The sequence below is a fragment of the Uloborus diversus genome, chromosome 3 (assembly GCF_026930045.1).
Source record: "Uloborus diversus isolate 005 chromosome 3, Udiv.v.3.1, whole genome shotgun sequence".
Lineage (NCBI taxonomy): Eukaryota > Metazoa > Arthropoda > Arachnida > Araneae > Uloboridae > Uloborus > Uloborus diversus.
The window spans coordinates 67,065,987-67,087,378 of record NC_072733.1 but is presented as its reverse complement, the minus strand read 5'-3'; the positions used below and the strand labels follow the sequence as shown (position 1 = coordinate 67,087,378).

At 33.9% G+C, this 21,392-nt stretch overlaps 1 protein-coding gene across 1 annotated transcript in view; it reads left to right on the top strand.

The window, feature by feature from the left end:
• LOC129218777 (sodium/hydrogen exchanger 3-like) overlaps positions 1 to 21,392 on the top strand; it is an 80,488-nt gene that overhangs the window by 31,906 nt on the left and 27,190 nt on the right. The window contains exons 6-7 of the mRNA XM_054853101.1: positions 1,505 to 1,594; positions 8,456 to 8,529. Coding sequence (XP_054709076.1) covers positions 1,505 to 1,594; positions 8,456 to 8,529 — 164 coding nt within the window. The remainder of the gene's footprint in view (positions 1 to 1,504; positions 1,595 to 8,455; positions 8,530 to 21,392) is intronic.

The window sequence follows — 21,392 nt, the reverse complement described above, 5'->3', positions numbered from 1 at the left end:
CAAAATGTTAAAGAATTTAAAACTGAACATAAGAAAGAAAAAAAAAAAAAAAAAAAAAAAACAGAAGAAAGAAGTCAATCGCGATATGTTAAAAATTCACTAGAGAAAATAAAAATTTAAATTTTAAGTACTGACATAGTATATAACACAAAATATAATCGTACACAAAGTTTAATGTTCTAATAACGTTAAATACGATCAAGAAAGGAATTGATTTATTTTAAATAAAATTTGAGTTTCAGAAAATGTTTAAAAACTATCACACGTGCAATAAAATATTCAGAATCACAACAACTATTCGGATTTTCGCTAGAAAGCAATCGCTACAACTTAGCGACTATAAGAAATTGCAAAGTCAGCATCAACGAATATTAGGATACGAATTGCGATTTCAAAATAAACTGTTATTTTACATACATTCTCGATGATAAAGAAAACTATATTTTGAGGAAAAGGGAATGAATATAATATAACCAGCACTTACCTTTAACTTGGATAACAGTTGAACAGTCCTGCCTCAGCACACCCGAATCATCATAAAACATGGCTACCAATATCTTGAATTCATTAGTTTCTGTTCCCGTATGAAAGAAACACCTCTAGCGCATCGTTTTGCGCAATCTAAAATATTTTTACAGTTTTTCTCTGTTATTTAGCAGAGCAGTATTAAACTGTAGGAAAAAGCAGTATATTACTGTAAAAACAACAATAATTTTTTGCAGTGAGTATGTGGAATGCATTCCTTGACACGTTGCCTTAAAGATGTGTATACCCTATTGTACATAATAGCAAGGCCTTAAAAAGTTAATTTTAAAATATCGCTTTTGTTGTTGCAGCTCTTTTACTTTTCATATTGCTTCAACCTTGTATTATCCAAAATCGGGTTCCAGTAACTTAAATCACGAACTTATTGAGAAAATGATTAAAAATTTTGCACTTTTATTTATAAATCTATGTACAAAAGCGATAAAAAAATAATAATAATAAAGGCTATTAGAGTCATGCAAAACTATTCATGAATCTGTACATTGTAAAAAACGATTCAAAAGTGTTCCTGGAAAATAATAGGCTGCTGATGTGCCCAATATCTTCCAGCAACATATATTGCAAAAACCAAGAACGTTTTCCACTATTTTTTTTTATAAAATTTAGTAACCTTTCTGAAATTATCCTGGAAACCTCCTGAAAAATACAGAAATCTTCCCGTTTAAAGCCAGTCGTGTCTCTTGAACTGTAGATTAAACTTAAACAGATATAATATAATGACTTGGGCACCTTCCTGATTTATCAAGAAAGTTCGTAAAGCAGCATCGCCAACATGGCCAAAGCTAAGACAGATTTTCTTTATTCTGTCTTATAATTAGAAAGGGATATTAGTTAAGGATTTTTTTTATCATCCTTTTACTTTTTTGCTATGAATCTATCCTTGCATATTCATGCTTTTACTGCTTCGAGCTCAAATTTTGAAACGCCATTATATGATAAATTGTACCTTTAATTTTAGGGCATGACAATTAAGTTTTTTGTGAAAATTTTGAAAGTTCCTCAAATGCAACAAAAGGAAATCACCATGAATGAAAGACTTCACACAACAGTAAGTCCATTTAAATATATTTTAATTTTGTCAGTTTTATTACCTTTTTTTTTCATAAAAATTCAAAATAATATCCTCGGCATTTAGGATCCGATCATAATGCATGGCGCGAAAGCATCTCCGTCACTGAAATCAAATCCTAAACTTCTTCCTTATGTATCATACAGTATGAAAAATACTGTTCACTTTGACTCTTCATAAGGCAAATTTGATGCGTATTTGGGGGGGGGGATCCAATTAAGTGTGCGGTTAGGGTCCCTGGTGATTTTTTTCAGGGGGGGGGGGGGGCAAAATATAGATCCTAGCCTGGTCGTAATAATACGCCGATTTTATCGTTTCAGATTTAAGCTTAACCTTGTGGTTTGTTCATGGTGATAACATTTATTTACAATTAACATTTTAAAACAATATTAAATCTAAATTTATTTTCAAAACAAAAACATTTTTGCGATTAGTTATCTAAAAATATCTCGCTTCATTTAGGGTTTTGAACTGTGAAAAGGTGTACATAACTAGAACAAACTACCGTATTAACTCGCATTTGCCGGCATGCCCCAAAATATGAGGGTCACCAGATTTTCAACAACACTTTCCTGGTCCTTTCCGGCATGCCGGAAAAAACAAGGTTAAAAAAAATCATAACAATTTAGTACTATAACAAATATATATTCAACTTCTTTTAAAAAATAATATAAGTTCTATACTGGTGTGCTAAGCACATGAGTATAATTCGATTCTACCCTTTATATCCAAATTATTGTCACTAGGTGATTCTTTGTAACATATATTACCTAAATACATTGTTTTAAGAATATTTGTGAATGGGAAACATTAAAACAAAATTCCTGAAAAAGTGGCATCTAAATAAATACATGGCGGCATAAAAATTTAAAAAGTGATTTCAGATTTCTCATTTTGGGCTCAGCTGCAGATTCTATTTTTGTGCTTAGCCCGGCAGTACAGACCAGTTTGTTAGTATTAATAAACAGTTTAATTTTGTACAAATAATATTTAACTGTAGTAAGATAACGCATCATCAAACTACCACGAATTTTTTTTTTTTCATCTCTACGACCTGAAATTTATTGGTTCGTTTTTGAAAAGGAGATTACTTTGGAAAATTATTATTATTTTTCCTTGTAGAGTTAGCTTTGCGGTTGAAACAGAGAAAAAAATTTACTTTTGTGTGGTTTCAAAATGAACCTTTTGTATTATCCGGCATGCCCGAAAATTCGAATTTCCCGACACGCTGGTCAACCTCGCTTTTCTCCGGCCTGTCGGCTAATGCGGGGTAATATAGTACATCCCCGCAGACTCCGCAACGCGAGGGTAGGGGACGGCCGAGAAAACAAAAGTAATAAATAAACATTTAATTTGTTCATCACAGAGTAAAATCTAAAATGTTTCGTAAGTTTGAGTGTTTTTTTCTGATAAACGAAATATTTAGAAACGACGTCTGATTTAATCAATTGTTTTTGCGCCGACATCAAAACAGATGTTTAAAAGTAGTCCGAATGGTGATCAAAGAATAAAGTTATTTTTCATTTTGAGCAATTTTAAAGTCGGTTCTTTTTTTTTTTCAATTTTTTTAAATAAAAATCTAACCCTTTCTACAATCCAAATTACAATTACAAATGATTAATAAGCCAGAAGAAGCCACGACAAGTCACGGAACTGTACTTGATGCAGTCTTTGCAAGATTTTTAGATAACATACAATGGAAAAGTTTCGTTGCTTATTATAGCTACCATAAGCCAGTTTTTACTTTCATAGGAGTAAATAGTGATAGTAATTTAATCCTATGAAAGTTATCACTTCTGCCGTTGTGTCCCGTGACGCACATTTTTTTTTTTTTTTAAATGTCAGCCAGTTACCATGTTTTTAACAAGTTTTTAAAAATCAACCAAATATATTTCGAAAATTCAATTTGACCATTAAATTCAGTTTATATAAAGTACAATAATCTAGGAGAAAAAATCGTTTGCACAACGTATATTTTGTGTTGAACGTTACAAAATATTTACTGTTTTGCTCTAAAAATGTCAGTCAGTTACCCTTGGAAATTGTCCACATAATATGTTTCTTAAGGGGCACACAGTAATTGTGTATCAAGAATACGACATCTAAGCTGTCTTCTAAAATAGAAATGAAATAAGAGCAAAAATGCACGTTTCTCATAAGTTAAATTTTCATCCGATCGTCTTAGAGAAACAAAAGATAGTCCGATGAATTTGAAACTGCATATCTTTCGAGGCGGTACAATTGTCTAACCTTTTCGCTCCCAGCTTTTATTGTCCATTGAATTTTATATTTTTCAAAAACAATAATCAAAAAGTCACTTTTACCCCCCCCCCCCCCCAAATCTAGAATCTTCAATTAACCATCGGAAGTAAAATCTATTATCTCATCGTGATAGATTTTTAGCACAACTTTTCTGGTTCTGACTCTTTGATTTTCATGCTTTTCGCTCCGCCCAAAATTGCATACTCAAGGTCACATCTAAATTTAAGCGAAGCATTCGTTAAAGTTGAAATTTATTACAATTTTATAATATCTTCCGGAAATTGATTAATGGCAAATTTATTCTTTAGAACTCTGCAATACAGTTTTCTCGTCCTAAGGTGCATTGATACCTTCCATTTTTTTATTACAGAAAATTTTATCGATTCAAAATTTTTGATTAGTTAATAATAAATGTGCAAACAATTTTCGAAACATTCGAATTGCCAGTAAGTTTGTTGACTTAAAAACTAAAATTCTTTCATCAAACATATTAGTATACATCCAAAAAAAAAAAAAAAAAAACATGAAAATTTCCCAAACAGCAATTTGTAACGTTGCTTTTTTATGAAAATTGTAGCACAAAGGTGAACAATGCATTAGCAGATATATTGATAAATTATTTTTATGCCAAAATTTTATTTATATTTTTCAAGCTTTAATTTTTATTTAAATTCTTCAATACAAAAGGAAGGAAATGTAGGGGAAAACTGAATGAATTATGGTAAACAAATGAATTATAGTGAACTGAAATAGTGGATTTTGCTTGTGAAAATATATCCCCCTCCCCTTTTAAAAAAATTTAAATTCTGGATAAGTCATAAGTTTTAAAAATTCCAAACACAAAATTGGCAAGTATGTATAATATTACATATATGAGAGAAGTGCCTATAGATTGCGCCATCAGGTTTTTTGGTTTATGCGTATGTTGAAACAAAACCTAACCGCTTTATTACAAGCGTTCAGTTGCTTTTCCTGCGTAAACGACCCTTTTGGCTTTGCAGACGTCCAGATTTTTGCACTGAATAACGTGATTCAGAATTTTGGATTGTAGTACGAAAGAGAGAGAGAGAGAGAGAGAGAAATAGATAGATACTCTTATAAACTTCGGAATGATAATGTTGATGCTAAATAAAATAACATTTTAGTTCTCGTTTTCAAGTGATACCATGAAAGGAAAACTCAACTAAACTTGAGCGCGATAAATGGAAAAAGTGAACTAGGAAAAACTTTTTGGTTTCAGCAACGACCCTTATATCTCTCTGGCGCCATCTGTTGGTTAAATTCAAAACTTGCACAGTATAGGTATCTCAACTGGTGGCCCGGCGGACTGGCAGTGGTCCGTAGAAAAAAAAAAAAAAAAAGATCGGTCCTCAGAGACATTAGGTGGTCCACGATAAAAAAAAAACCCTTATATAGGAAAATTTAAAATGTGTATATATATCTAATTTGAATTCTGACACTTTGAATTCGAATTATGTTTTTCGTAATCACGAGTTGCGACAAGACCCTACTCATTGGAGGCTGTTGTTTCCAGAAACGGCTCCTGTCCTCCCAAGCCTGCCCTCCCTCCTGGGCGGTTACGTGTATGTGTGTAAGGACTTGTTTGTGTATAGACGTGTGTGTATGTAGGAGTGTGTGTATGCAGGATATGGAAGCCACCGCCTAGGAGGAGGGGATTCCGGTGGACAGTGCTGCTAGTGGAGGCTAGGACCACAGGAGCAGCTTCGTCCTCCGGTGGACGGCGGTGCTGCAGAGGCCCCTGGTCCATTCTAAAAAAGGAACCGGACATCAAGGACGGTCAAATGAAAGCAATAAGCGATCGTGATTGCACAAAAAAGTCATACTTCAAAAATAAAATAATATCATATACGAAATTTTTTGCGTGTATTTTGTGATTAATTTTTAAAATTGTCAACGATTTTTCTCAAATGCTTACTTATTCATCTTTATTGCAATAGTTAACTCTATGCTATCTTTACTAAATACTTCGTGAAAAGTTCATTTAATATCAAGTAATGTTTTATTTATTTATATATTTATTTATTATTATTTTTATTTATTTACTTTGTGGAAAAGAAAAATACCCTCACCGTTCCCAGACGAAAGTTAATTTTTTTTAATGACTTATTTTTTATAAAAGAAAAATAAAATATTAATAAAAAAGAAATAAAAAGAAGAAAAATATGGGAGGGAGGGTAACGGGCGATCCGACTTTTTCTTTAAAAAAAAAAAAAATAATACATTTTCGACGCTCTACTGTGTCTTCATTCTTTTGCAAAAAAAAAAAAAGACAGAAAAACCTCACTAGTTTCAGGAAATTTTTTCAAAAGGTTGAACAGGTCCGCGGATCAAAAAATGTTGAGAATAGCTGATCCATAACATAGATATTTGTTTCCCGCCTAGCACAAATACTTCTAGAGTGGTGACACGAAAATATTGAGCAAAAAGTGCAAGGAAAATGTTTATCTCAGAAGAGAGCACTCAGCAGATTTGTTGCGGAAATTCTGTATATTCTCCATAAAATCTTCAAATCAAATAGGTAATTTTTCGAAAGTTCTTTAAATTTCTGCAGATTTTAAAATTTTGAAATAAATCCAAAGTTTACACAAGACTTATTTGGCTCAAACCTCTACGTTTTCGCACAAGAATTTTTTTGAAAATATGATGCTTATATAAAATCGTTAATGCTTCAAGTTTTGGCTACACCATTTAAGAGAATATTAATTTTGCTGACACTTTGAAAAACTCTACAACACGTCAGTAAAATTCATTCTTTTAATCGAAAATATTTGCAAAAATATGCTGATTTTTCGCAGAAATGTATAGAATTTCTGCAGAAAATTTGTCATCTTTGACTGCCTGCCCTCGTTTTATGACCATTATGCTCCCCGGCAGACTCATCGCCAAATGATCGGCTACATACAGAGGCGGCGATTGGGGGGGGGGGGGCAAGGGAAAGGCCGCCCCCCACACACACTTTTTATGATTAATTTATTTGTTTTATTTTACCAATTCAGGAATCAAACTAGAAATTACTGAAAAAATCAGAAATGTCTACATTTTCTGAACATAATTATGTTTTACTTTGTACATCTTTTTAGGAAACATATTTAGCACGAACAATAACTTTTTGTTTATGTATTCATTGGTTAGATACACTGTAAAAAAATTCCGAAACGTTACTGGTTATTTCCGTGGAACGTTTCGTAATTTCAAAGGTTTTCACCTATTTCCCCAAAAAATCAAGTATCTTCGCAAAAAAGTTTCCTGAATTCCTAAAAGATGCACGAATGCAGACCTTGCACTGATGTGAAAAATATTTTTTGCTACCAGTTTAAATATTGATTGAGCGTGTTAATTAAGTGTATCGGCTTTAGATTGTTGATGGCTCGTCCAGATTGACTAAGCTTCCAATGGGAGCAAATAAGTCACTGGATAGCTACAGTTTTGCGTGGCAGGATTTGCAGGCAAGGAATATGCTTGGTTCTTGCTTGCAATTTTCCCGTAGCTTGGCCGTGGTTGCTCTAATATTTCTGGAGCTTTCTTGGTAAATCAGGAAGGTTCTAATGAAATAAATTTAATCTATTTAATTTTTCTAGAAGGTTCACGACTGGCTTTAATAGGGGAGATTTCTTAATATTTCAGAAAGATTACTGACTTTTATCGGAAAACGTTCCTGGTTTTTGTAAGATATGTTACTGGCTGTAATTGGGCACATCAGCTGCCTATTATTTTCCAGGAACGTTTCTGAATCGTTTTTACAGTGTATTAGTAAATCAGTTGTTTTACTTAAACAAGCCATATACTTGTTTAATAAAATTGTTTTTTTTTAATAATAAAATGATAAAATTGATTGATTGAATTTTTAAAATGATATGATTGAATTTGATTTTAAAAAGATTGAATTTTTAAACTGATAAAATTGTTTCTGTCCCAAGTGTTTGTGAGGTGACACCTCAAAATACTTCGGGGTAAATAATGTAAATCTAATTCACGACTATTTCTTAGGGGAAAGTTGTTGTGTACAAAATTCATAAAAATCTTAAGAAAAACGTGAATTAAGATGTTAAGACTGGCATCAATTTCCACTCATCTGTTTCAATATTCTCAAAACCAGCCCTAACAAAATTTTGTACTTTTCTTCTTCTTCTTTTTCTTCCTTTTTTTGCTGCCGCTAAAAGTCCCAAGGGCCCAAGGCCTTGAAATTGTCTCCCCCCCCAAACTTATAAGCCCCAATCACCGCCTCTGGCTACATAATTGCTCTATTCTCAGACAAAAAATTTCCTCGTGCCGTATGATCAGGGGCCGACTGGCATTCCAGCCCATCGGCCCACGGGCCTATGCGCCTTATTTTTTATTTATTTATTTATTTTTTTGGGTGGGGGGGGGGGTTCTCTCTTTTTTTTTTTGCCCTTGATAGCATTAAAAGATTTTTGTTGTGTGCTCTTTCAAATTTAGTTTATAATATTTAAAAGTTAAATACTGCACATACAGTTATATTAGAATGTTTCTTTTAAAATTACAACTCATTTTAAAAGCTAACAATGATTTCAACAGATTCTTTTATATTCCATCTAGGCTATCGATCACGTGATGGGTGGTATAGAAGAAATTGCTGACCAATTCTTGGGGAATAACAAAATCAGGGACAGGTGAGTTAAAATGAAAATATCCGAAACAGCTTTAGATTTCCTATCACTTAATACAAATGATTCAGTTGTTTTCAAAACAGCGTATATTGAAAAGTATTGCATGTACAACAGTACAACTATAATGAATGCATGAAAACAGCCACAAACTCATCAAAATGTGGAATTACGTCGCCAGGTGGTAACCCGCGGACCCTGCAGGGCGGAGGGGGCACGTTTTTAAGGACCTCAATGGTCCAACAAATTGAAAAAAAAAAAAAAAAGCACTAAGACTTATTCACGTTGCAAATATACACTGCTGGTCTGTTGGTCTCTAGGGAAGGGCACTACAGCTTTTTTTTGCAGGGGGGCACAAAATTCATAGATCCGGGCCTGGCTTTGGGGGAACATTAATGACTTTGTTTATGTACTCCTTCCCCTTACCAAATGTATTAAAAGAACTCAAGCTTAGCATACGTAATGACCACTACATAGAGCAATTCACCCCACACATTTTGTAGCGTGGACCTGGTAATCGTCATCACTGTCGCTTTGATAAAGTAAAAATGATGTAAAACAAAAAGGAAATTTTTCCGAATTGCAGCATTTTTACTTTTCCTAAACTCGCAAATCCATTTTAGCTCTCACCCCCCCCCCCCAGACGAGTCACACCCGATGCGAACCCCTGCCTCCTCCCGCTACTGATATTATGTATAGATAGATAGATAGATAGATAGATATGTATATGTGTGTAACTTTTACCATTTGCTTTTTTTTCTAAATTAATAAGATATTTATGTTTGTTCTATTTCTTTCTGACTCATTTAGATATTTTAGTCACAGAAACTTGATACCCCTTGATTTTAGCATTCATTCTAAATGAGTGATGCGCCTATGTTTTGTATTGCCAGAAAATCGATTGCAGCTGTCAGTTCAGAAAGATTATAGCGGAAGTTTATAGGAAGAAATAGTAAAGGGCAGGAAATATCGATGGTTCTTTCATAATAAAACTTCTTTAGCTTAAATTTACACAAACCAATTTTGTGATTAAATGACGCTCGAGAAGTTTAGAATTATTTTTTCTCTAAATGAGTGAATTAATTATTTTCTAAATGAGTGATGCGCCTTTGTTTTGTATTGTCAGAAAATCGATTGCAGCTGTCAGCTCAGAAAGATTAGAGCGGAAGTTTATAGGAAGAAATAGTAAACGGCGGGAAGTATATCGATGTTTCTTACGTAATAAGATTTCTTCAGCTTAAACTTATGCAAAATAAGTTTATGATTAATTGACGCTCAAGAAGTTTAGAATTTAATTTTCCCCTCTAATCTATAAAAGCTATCATTGAAAGCCTACAGCAATATTTATATCTGGAAGTAAATTCCCACTCTCCATTCACCTCACCCTTGCTTATTAATTAAATAATGGAAATTATTTACATCTATGTCTCTAAGCATCGAAATTTTAAGAAACTATAACTAAGTTAAATATTAGTTCAGAGACTCTGAAGTTAAAGTACTGAGGGTAAATAGTACAGCATAATTAGGCCAAAAAATGGCCAAACCCAAACATCCAAAAAAAAAGGTGAAACCTGTTGCAAATTACTTCTTACCCTTCCAGCAAGAAGGGGTAAAAAGTCCCAGCACTTTGCGCGTCGGGTTTTGGGGGGAAGGGGGGGACGAAATAATCCTCTATTTAAATAAAAATTATTTCTATTACTTAAAAAAAATTCTCAAACCTCGCAGAAACCACTCTATAATAGTAAAATAATAAACTCTCACAGAAAAAAATACTAACTAACAGGGGTGCACCGGCGGGGAATGGGGGGGGGATCATGGAGCAGTTTTGCGTCATTGGAATTTTTAAGGCAGTTTTTTCAAGAGGTATTTCTTTTTTTTTTTTTTTTTGAGGCCTTTTATTCTGGATGGATACTCTGTCACGCTTAAGGGGTGCGCCATCGTTTTTTTTTTTGGGGGGGGGGACCCTGAATTTACATTCTAAAATTAAGTATTGCAGTGAAGTTCACAAAAAAAATTCCCTGATTAAAACTTTTCCGAAGTACAAAATGCCACACGATGATATGGTAATGTCAGAATGATAATTCTAAAAGATCTAAGCGAGCTCAGTAACCAAATTATTTGTGACTGGAGTTATTAAACTGTTTAGAGCGCTGGAAAACAAAATTCCTGTGCAGCATAAAAAAAGTCCAAATTGACCAAAGTTTCCCTACTTCTTCTTGATTAACAAACTTCAACTTTTCTACAATCTTTTGCCATCACCGTAAGGGGGGACAAACCGAAATCGCCAATAGTGAGACGGGCAATGCTGCAATTCTGCACCCTCTAAGTCGGTGGGGTTTCTCATTTGCAAACACCGAGCTACCTCTCTTTTACGCAGCTGGTTATGTGAATTATGCTGAATATGCAGACATATACTTGCAACACTATATCAAACTTTTAAGTACATTATGCGATAAAAAAAAATTTGATCACATCAAACATCAGCTAAAACGTCAGCTATCCAACGATCTAACGCAGTGGCAAATTCAGGTGGTCTAGAACCTGTAGTGATTCAACGATAGAACAAGTCTTGATAAGAGCAATGAGCAATACAATAGAATGCTAAATATTAACACCTTTTTGTCTCCCAGTTTGGAAATCACAATCCGTTTCTAAAGCCCACAGAAGTTTCTTCCCTCTTAAGTTGGTAGTGGTACCCATATAGCACACTTCGTCTGAGCGATGTTCCAGCGACGTCGCAATGTCCCATTCACGTCACATCACACTGCGCTATTAACAGTACGTCGCTGCGATGTTACAAGCAAACGTAGCTGCAACATCTTGATGCGACATGCTTGAGACGTTTCCCCCTCTCTCGGAACTAGTACACGCATGCGCAAAATGAAGAACATTGCTAGCGAGTGCTGATTAACTGTGACTGTAAATTTTTTAACTGATTGATTCCAATGTGTTTGTTTTTCTGTGGTTTTCCGCTATGATTACTGATTAAACGGGAAAGTTCGTAAACTAATAGTACTATTCTCTTATTGAGTGCAAAAAAAATTTTTGAATAATACTTAAAAAATCCGAATTTATAGCTTTGTTATGGAAGGATATTATTTTTTTCTATGCCTTGTGTTTTAATGTTGTCACACGTGTGCTGGTTTATTTTAAACTTAAGCGGTTAAGCTTCTCTTCAAACATTTGATTTTAAAATTTTGAGTTTTAGTAGGTGATGGATCGTCTTCGATCCATAAAAAAGTTAGCTAATAGAATCATGTGTGAATAGAATGAGTTATGTTAAATTTTATATTCATTACTTTATTTGCATAACGTATGATGAAAACAATTACTCTCCAATGTGTATTTGCTTAGTCTTCAGTATTTCAGCACACATTAAATATTAACTTTTCTGCGCAATACAATTCAATTCAGAAATGGATAGCGAAAGAGGGTAGTAGTGTATTTTCTTACTCTCTCTGCCGTTGTATCTTTTTCTGTCTTCTTAAGCAGTCCCATTCCTTTTGTCAGCAGTTAACTAATTATAGTTGGTACAATAAACTTAGAATGATAAAGCATTCATTATAAATGTCATGAATGCAGACTAAGTAAGTATGAATAGTATTGATGTATATCTCTGTATTGTGCTGTGATTCCATCTATTGCTAGATCCTCTACCAAGTCATGCTGACTTGCAGATATTAAATTTAAAATAAACCCTAATATCTTTAAAATTCTCTTATTTTCATGTATCTCTGTTTAAAAAAAGCTTATATGATTGTGTCAAATATAGTTTTAAAAAATCTTCAAGTTACTCGAGATAATTTCAGTGTAATGACTGACATATAAGATGTGTGAAGTCCTAATAATTGCACAAAATTGTACATAACTTTAAAAATAATCAGGCTCACGCAAGATTACATAATCCAAAAAGTTATTTTCATTCAGAAAAATAAAGATTTAAACCATATTTTTAAAACATAGTTGAGGTTTCCCCAATTTGTCTATTGTGAACGGCATTAACTTTTCAAATTAAAGATTCAAAATAGTAAAATTATTGCTCAAAATAGGTAGCTTTGAATTAATTTCTTGTTTAATATTTACTGTACTTAATAAACATTTTGCTCATTTATAAGACTTATTTTATTCATAGTCTACCTTTCTTATTTGTTGTGATTTTAAATAAAATATGCATATACTTTCAAGATTTTGAAACAATGCACAGAAAAATGCTCTACTACACACAGGGTAGGCTTTCTGCTGGCAGAAACCAGTTTTTGCCATGCCATTGGCAGATTTTAATGATTCTTAAGATTTTAATGATTTTTGTACACAATAACTATTCAAAAGTTAAGATAAAAAAGGGGAAACTGGGTGCTTTTTCTAACTGGGGCTCTTGGGAGATGCAATTGAACAGACTGGCGCCGGTAGTAGTCAGCTTTATGGCGCCGTGGTTTCGTTGGGTTATTTAATTTTTAGACATGAAAAAGATTTGCCCATATTCAAGGTCATATTGCCAACTGTTAATAATGCAATAGTGATACTCCAGATAAAATAAATTAGCCATATAAAGTAGAGAATTTTCGGAAGCACTGAAATACAGTAAAGAATTGAAAAACTTTCCTGAGCAAAGGGGACACTGAAAGACTTGCTAAGGTAAATGATTTAAATATTTATGTTGAGAAACAGGCTTGTAATGCAAAAAGGAGATGTCAAACTGTTTTAACTGATTACTTTAATTGATTAAATGCTTTTTGAGACAAGTGTGTGCTGTCAGTATACCTTTATTAAGAAAAAACAGATTAATTACTCTTGACGTAAAATGTAGTAAACCTTTCGCAATCATTTCGATTGTGTTCCACAAAGGAAACAACAGCCCATTTTGAAAAAAGTAAATTAAGTAGTTCCTCCTAATAGCGGACACCTCCCAATAACGGACAAAACTTCTTGTCCCTTGACTGTCCGCTATTCGGAGGTTTCACTGTACTATGTATCAATAAAGCCATGTTTGTCAGCAAGAATATTTTTTACCTTTGGTTGTCCCTCTCTATAGCCTTTTAGCGGTTTGGCCGCGATTTTTGATATCCACTACACTTGTGCCTCTTAACTCCTCATATAATCGGGAGTTTACTGTACAGTTGAACTTAGTTAATGTGAAATGCCAGAAACTCCACAATTTGTTCGATTAGCTGTTATTTATAACAGTTGCATAAATAAGTGAAATAGTGAAAAAAACAAATGAGTGTTGTCTTAAAAAAATGAATTACTACTATTCATTATTACGGTATGAACGTATCTGTTAGTTATTAAGATTTTCCATTTTTTGAAAAGAAGGATGCTAAACAGTGGAGGAACAAGTGATAATCCGCATTGACACATAGAAAGTTCCGAGAAATGTCCACATACAACAGGTATAAGGGCTTAATGCTCCATACAAAAATATTTAACGTATGGTTGACTTTTTAGTCGTACAAAATGATGTATAATTTCGACAAAAAAATGGCGCTCATCACCAAAAGTTTTCAGAGGAGGGGTCAAAAATTTTTGTTTGTTTTAGCCTAAACTTTCATTTGAATGCACCTATTGTGCATAAGATTTTAATTTAATTATGTACAGTGATGGTCCTATCATTTTTTCTGAGAGTATACTCCCAGTAATCAATTATGCACAATATGTGTATGCGATCATATGCATAATATGAAAATTTTTGAAGCTTGAGGGTATAGGATATATGTTGTACTATATGGAGTATACCCTAGGGGGGCACCACTGATTATATATAGTGGACCCTATCTGAACACTCGCTAAAGTGGGCAGTGACCTGAAACATAAATTTTTGGGAGGGCGGAACACTAGATAGTCTCAGAATACATATGCATTATCCAATTTTCTCCTATAAAGAACACGTCCATAATCCAAACATTTTTGCTTGGTTCCATGATTGTTTCAAACCAACTTAACTAAGAAAATATTCGTTTTAACCGAGATTTTGTATCAACCGTGAATATTGGGAATTTAACAATATTTTTGCATTAATATTTTATTATTGGGTCTAAATGCTACTAAAATATATATATCGTCACCTCAGAGCAACAGTAGGATATCTTAGTATTATTCCTGGGATTAGATTTCTTACTGTTACCCTGAGGCGACAATATTCTCTTGCTATATTATTTTCTGGGACATTCCAAGGTATTTTTGACATTATGTAGAGTCTGTAACATGACCTTTTTTTGCCATAACTTTTTAATTTTCAGTTTGATTTGCAAATTATTTTAATTTGAGCTGGTGTGTTGGTAGGAAAATATCAAAATAAAATAATATGCTAATCAAACAGAAAATAAAAAAGTTATGGCAAAAAAGGTCACGTTACGGACTCTACATAAATGTCAAAAATACCGTGGAATGCTCCTTCTACTTTTTAAATTGAACAATCACTATTCGAATTCAACAACCAGGGGCATGCACAAAAATTTTGGGGCCCCATCACAAATGTCTTTCCCGTTACCCTTTATGTTGTTTATCCCTATTTTCATCCCTAGTTTAAAAAATATTTTGTCAACAGGTGTCCTCCCCCCCTTTGCACGCCCCTGGCAATAACTAATCTGAGTTTTTTTTTCTTTTGTACTTCTTAAGTTAGTGTGTACTAACTTGTACAAATTGTTTGTGTTATGTGGGAATTTAAATATTTTGTTTGAATGGTTAGCTATACAATTTTAGCAAACATTTAGAATTATTGTGAATGTTACTTGATGAAAAATACAAAATTTTTGTTTTTTCCCAATAAATAAGAAAAGATTTCAGAAATTTTTAGCTGCGAGCTGTCACATTTCCTCAGCAATATCACAAGCCCAATGAATGTGCATGTAACTGAAGTTGGACAATTCCACGTGTCCAGAACATCTCTGGACTGTCGCATTGGGATGAAAACATCACACTGCGACAAACCATACATGTTGCATTGCGACGTAGCTGAAGTTGGACAATTCCACATCTCCAGAACGTCTCTGGGCTGTCGCATTGCGACAACCCATACATGTCGCATTGCGACGTAACTGAAGTTGGACAATTCCACATCTCCAGAACGTCTCTGGGCTGTCGCATTGCGACAACCCATACATGTTGCATTGTGACGTAACTGAAGTTGGACAATTCCACGTCTCCAGAATGTCTCTGGGCTGTCACATTGCGACAACCCATACATGTCGCATTGCGACGTAACTGAAGTTGGACAATTCCACGTCTCCAGAACGTCTCTGGGCTGTCACATTGCGACAACCCATGCATGTCGCATTGTGACGTAACTGAAGTTGGACAATTCCACGTCTCCAGAATGTCTCTGGGCTGTCACATTACGACAACCCATACATGTCGCATTGCGATGTAACTGAAGTTGGACAATTCCACGTCTCCAGAACGTCTCTGGGCTGTCGCAATGCGACGACAACATCACATTGCGACGAACCATACACGTCGCATTGCGACGTAACTGAAGTCGGACAATTCCACGTTGCCAGAACATCTCTGGGACGTTTCTGGAATGTGCCGTGATGTGCCCGAGACGTTACAGACGTCGCAGTGCGACGTATTTGCTACGTTGCCGAGATGTGACTGTGCTATGTGGGATATTGCTCGCTGATGATAAGGTGAGTTGCGATAAGACCTTTAACGTTCGATTAGTAACATCAAAGGATATTGAAGGCAAACAATTTTGTGGCATTTCTTTGTAAAGGAGGTAAACAGTTATGTCTTTAGCTGCTGTTACGAGAGTAGTTACTATCTGTAAAGATGTGTAAGCCCAAACCATCTTTTACACCGAATGGTATGAACAGTAAAGATGGAATAACAAATTGTTAAAAACTTCTGGTATTCTCACTTTAAATTTACTCTAAAAATTCTGGAAAAATACTCAAAACAACAACTTTTAGATGCCCCCCATTCCAAAACCCGACGTACAATGGGGTGGGACTTTTTACCTGCTCTTATTGGGAGTATAATAAACATTTTGCACCAGGTTTAGCTTTTTTTTTTATGTTTGGGTCCGACCCCTATTTTTACTGTACTAAAAGTCACCATATTTCGTTCCCCATAAGCTTTTTGGTCTCTAATTAGTATACATTACAGCCAATCAATTCCCAAAAAATTATATAACACCACTAACTAAGCATGCACATGGTATTTGAGCTAAAGTACATGAAACGTAATTTGTTTTTCGTTAAAAACAGTTCCTAAAATACGAACTTTTACTAGAAATAAAAATGGCTGTCCTATTTCCGCCCGCCCTAAAATACACCTTTTAAAAGAAATAATAATGGGTTGAAAATCTGATAATACTAATAAATATGAATTTAAAAATTGTATTAAAGGAAAACATCACAGATTATGTCTTTTTTTCCCTTTTTTTTTAAATATTTTTTTTTTTTACAAAATACTTATTTAGCAAATGTAAAATTGATTTTTTTAAGCCTCCAAACAAGCGTCCACAAGTGTTTCTTTTTTTCTTTCTTTCTTTTTCTTTTGTTCTTCGTCCTGGAGCACATATTGTATAGCCCACGAGGTGTATTAAGGGCAACATATTTCTACATGTTTTTCTTCAGAAAAATATTTTTGGCTCATAGGATACTCTGTATCAGAACCATTCCACCGTCACGTGCGGGACAAAAAGACGCTAAAATTTCATTAACATTTTGTCATATCTTTTAACATTTTAATTAAACAGGGACAAGCAATTTTTTAATCTTTACATTTGATACAAAGATATTCCTGACACAATTATATTTTTATTAAACACTTTTGTTACTTAAAATTTAATTAATTGGCATGCGTCACATGCGGGACATCCAAAGTCAACCTCTTGTAACTTGCTAATGACTTAGTTAATATTTTTGCTCTATATTAATGTATTAATATTAAAATAAATTGTAGATTGTGAAAGCAAAGATTGCAATGAAGAGGAAAAATATATCATATGTTGAGCAACAATAGTTTAAACCATTTAAAAATATATATATTGGACCATTCCAAGACAAGTAGTCACTTTGTCCCACGTGTTGACGGTTCATATATTTCATTTAAAAAGTAATTATTTTAAAAAGTAATAACGAAATCTTCTGCCTAAGGAATCACACATTCATTTGTAATTTGTTAAGCAATAAAATTTTAGTAATTAACCTTTTAAATCATTATTTTTCATGAAATATATGAGGCGTCACATGCGAAACAAAACTACCGTTTTCCGTGGAAATGGCCAACCAGCGTTTTTATTCAGACGAAAACAGGAACATCATATTCACTTATTGGGAGGCTACCTGCTCTTACACGAAATGAACTTTAACGTAGCAAAACACTCAGGTCATTCAGTTAACAGCTTACCCTAAACGAATATGTCAAATACAACTAAATGAACACATTTTAATAATTCCAGAAGATAATTTACAAATAGTTTTTATAATAAATCAAGTTTTCAAAAATCAGAAAAAATGCTCCCAAACAGCAACGTAGCGTACTAGACTCGTGAAACTTCGAAAAATTAATAGTGTTCTTCATCGCAACCAGAAGAAATATCACCGATGGCGACACCTTGTGTCAGACCAGAGAAACTTAGGGGAATGAAACACGTGGACGAAATATGGCTACTTTGCAGTACATGAAGCGCCAGAATTCATGGCTTAAGAATTTTAACAGTGGCAAAACAAGAAAAAATTTCTAGTACTTGAATTGTTCATAAAAATATCTGTCATACTTTTTTATTAAATCGCCCCTGGAAACATTTGGGAACTATCTATACACTTAGAATTTGAAATCACAAATTTATTTTTCATCTTTTTTTAAAACCATGACGATATTAATTAATGTATTTAAAAAAATGATTACATTTTTCTCTCTTTGGCTTATGTATTCATTAATTTTTTTACCTATTCAACCTCAAAATTATACATTGAGACAAATTTTTACGGTAGTTTAGCTCTATAATTCGTTTCTCTTCCGTCTGTAGTAGTCTATGTATTGGAAAAATGTCGTTTGAATGCAGAATGTTACTATTGAAAAAAAATTACGTCTAAATTTAGGATAATGAACCTAAAATATGCATATTTTGTATTTAGAAAATGTGTTTTAACAGTCAAAAAATGTATTTTTAAGATAATCTGGAGCCTATTAAGAGAATTGTTAGAAAACTGATGGTTGTGTACAAGAAAGCAGGCTCATTTAGTTTTGGTCGAATTTCTTGTTAAAGTGAGAACGGCCATTCTATTTCGTTTTTTTAACACACTCCTGTCAAAACCTTTTGTAAATTCTTTTAAAGAGCAAAACACGAGACTTGACGCCTTAAAATGCTCATGAGAGGTAAAAAACGATTGCAATAACGAGAGTCGTAAAGAATCTCTGAATTTAAACTCAAAGTTAAGCTGAAATTTGACTGTCTAGGTAAAATCAGTTATAATTTTGTTGATTTTATATTAAACATTAGGTAACGAGCTGACGTGTGCATCACATGACTTCCTTTTACTCCAATTTAATGTCATTTCCCCATTACTGGCAATTTTAATGTGATTCAATAGTTTACTCTCTAAATATCACCAACAGTGGCCAAATTGAAATCAGATTTAAAAAATAAAAATAAAAATCGCTAACTTTGTCGCCAAGATGGCGACAAAAACTTGGCGAAAAAAACACTGGCGATATATTGCCAAGTGTCCGCCAAATTATAACACCATTCGAATTTACATCGAAATTAACAACGATTCCCCACCCCAAAAAGGGGCAAAAGACTCCTTTAGAAGCACTCGAATGCAACCAAAAGGGGAGGTTCACAACTAGAACTCACTAGGAGTCTACGTACCAAATTTCAACTTTCTAGGACATACCGTTCTTGAGTTATGCGAGATACATACACACATACGCACATACATACGTACATACAGACGTCACGAGAAAACTCGTAGTAATTAACTCGGGAATCTTGAAAATGGATATTTCGCGTGTCTATACGTTCTTAGGCCCTTATCCACGTGTGGTCGATTCGAAAAAATAACTCAACATTCATTCGGGGGGTGAGTAAAATGGAAATTAAGGTCGATTTTTGAGTGAAATTTTTCTCGCGAATACATTACTTCCTTTTCTGTAAAAGGAAAGTAAAAAACAGGTGCATAGCAGTACCAGCGATTTGGCAGTACTATTTTAGTTAATAAAAATTATTTTCTTAATTAATCGTTTAGTTTCGTTCATATTCAGAGCCGGATTACTGAATAGGCCAACTAGGTCGAGGAGAAGGGCCCCTTCTTTGTAGGGGCCCCCAAATGGCAAAAATTGTTTTATCCTATTGCTGAAATTGTAAGGCTTGACGGCAGAGACCCCCTGAAAACGTGTTGGGCCTAGAGCCTCCTGATATTTTAATCGGGCCCTGTACATATTTAAGATGAAGATGGAAAAGAAGTAAAGAGGATGTGTAGGGAAAATGATTCCAGTCTTCATATCTGTTTAACCAAAAATAAAACAAATAGCCGTTCTCCAAGGTTTTTGAGAAATCATTTGAATAAGGTCCTATTTATAGTTGGGGCAAACCTAAACTTGCAGCATTATGAAATTTACGCTGGTCTTAATCGTGGCATTACAACGCTGCTTGGTTTGGGTTTGCCCCAACTACACTGCAAATAATCACACCTTTTGAACACTTTTTTCACACGGACACTTGTCTCCTTTTTTAGAACACGATATTTCGGAACATTTATTAGAACCGTTGTAAGATCACTTTTTAAAACATTTTTTTGAACACGTACACTTGTCCCCTTTTTTAGAACACTTTTTCGGGGTCAGTTTCCAAAACACTTCTAGAAACACAGTTCGGAACATATATTTAGTTCAGCATTCTTTTTAGCGCACTTTTTAAGCACTTATAGGATCGCGTTAAAGACACGTTTTTGAACACTTCATTGAACATTTCGTGGCACACATACAGGTACAGTTTCTAGAATGCGTTTCTTCGCACTAATATCATCCGAGGATACCTACCGCACAAATATAAAAGTAGCTTTTAGAAATTATAAATATGCACTAAATTCGTGTTCATTTTGAGGACTGCAGGCTGATGATGGTTTAGGCTTTGGATGAATCTAATTATTAGTCAGCCAGCATGGCTACTATGAAAATTCAAAATACAATGATATTTCCAAGATAATTGACTATCTTACAGCAGAATTGCACACGAACAATGTTTACCAATAAAAAGATTGCAGGAAAATGTAGTGCACAATATTACATAGTACAGAAACTGCATACATTTAAAATATTAATTTCCATATTTTATTTTTTAAAGCTAATGCATACTGTAAAAAGTAATCAAAAGTGTACAAACAAAGGCTCACATAACTTCAGTTTGTTGCTTCATAAATTTCATTTTCAAAAATTTTAATTTCTCAAGATCAAAATAAATTTGCCTTCATTGTTTGAATTCGTGCTACTTTGCTATTCAGTGATCTATTGCTTGGTATCTGATCAATGACCTTAAACATTGGTTGTGTTCTTTTAAAAATGTAAGTGCAGTGGAATTCTTTAATGACTAATTATTTCCTTGAATATGAACTAAAACGATGAGTGCTGGATCAGGGGGCGAAGGAGGGAGTTGGGATCCTTGCCCCTGTGAGACAATTTTTGGGGGACAACAAATTTGTTCTATTTCCGTGGGGGGGGGGGGGGGTCGTTGAAACTCAATATAAAACTTGAAGGAGAATGAGTAGGAGCATCAGTTTCAAGATTTGCCCTAGCTCGTAAAAATCGTATATCCGGCAATGACAATTATCAATTAATTATTTTTAGTTTTAGTTCCTTGCATAAGGAAGAAAAGTGTTCGCGAAAAACAAAATAAATAAAAAATTACTTTGTCGTCAGTGGCT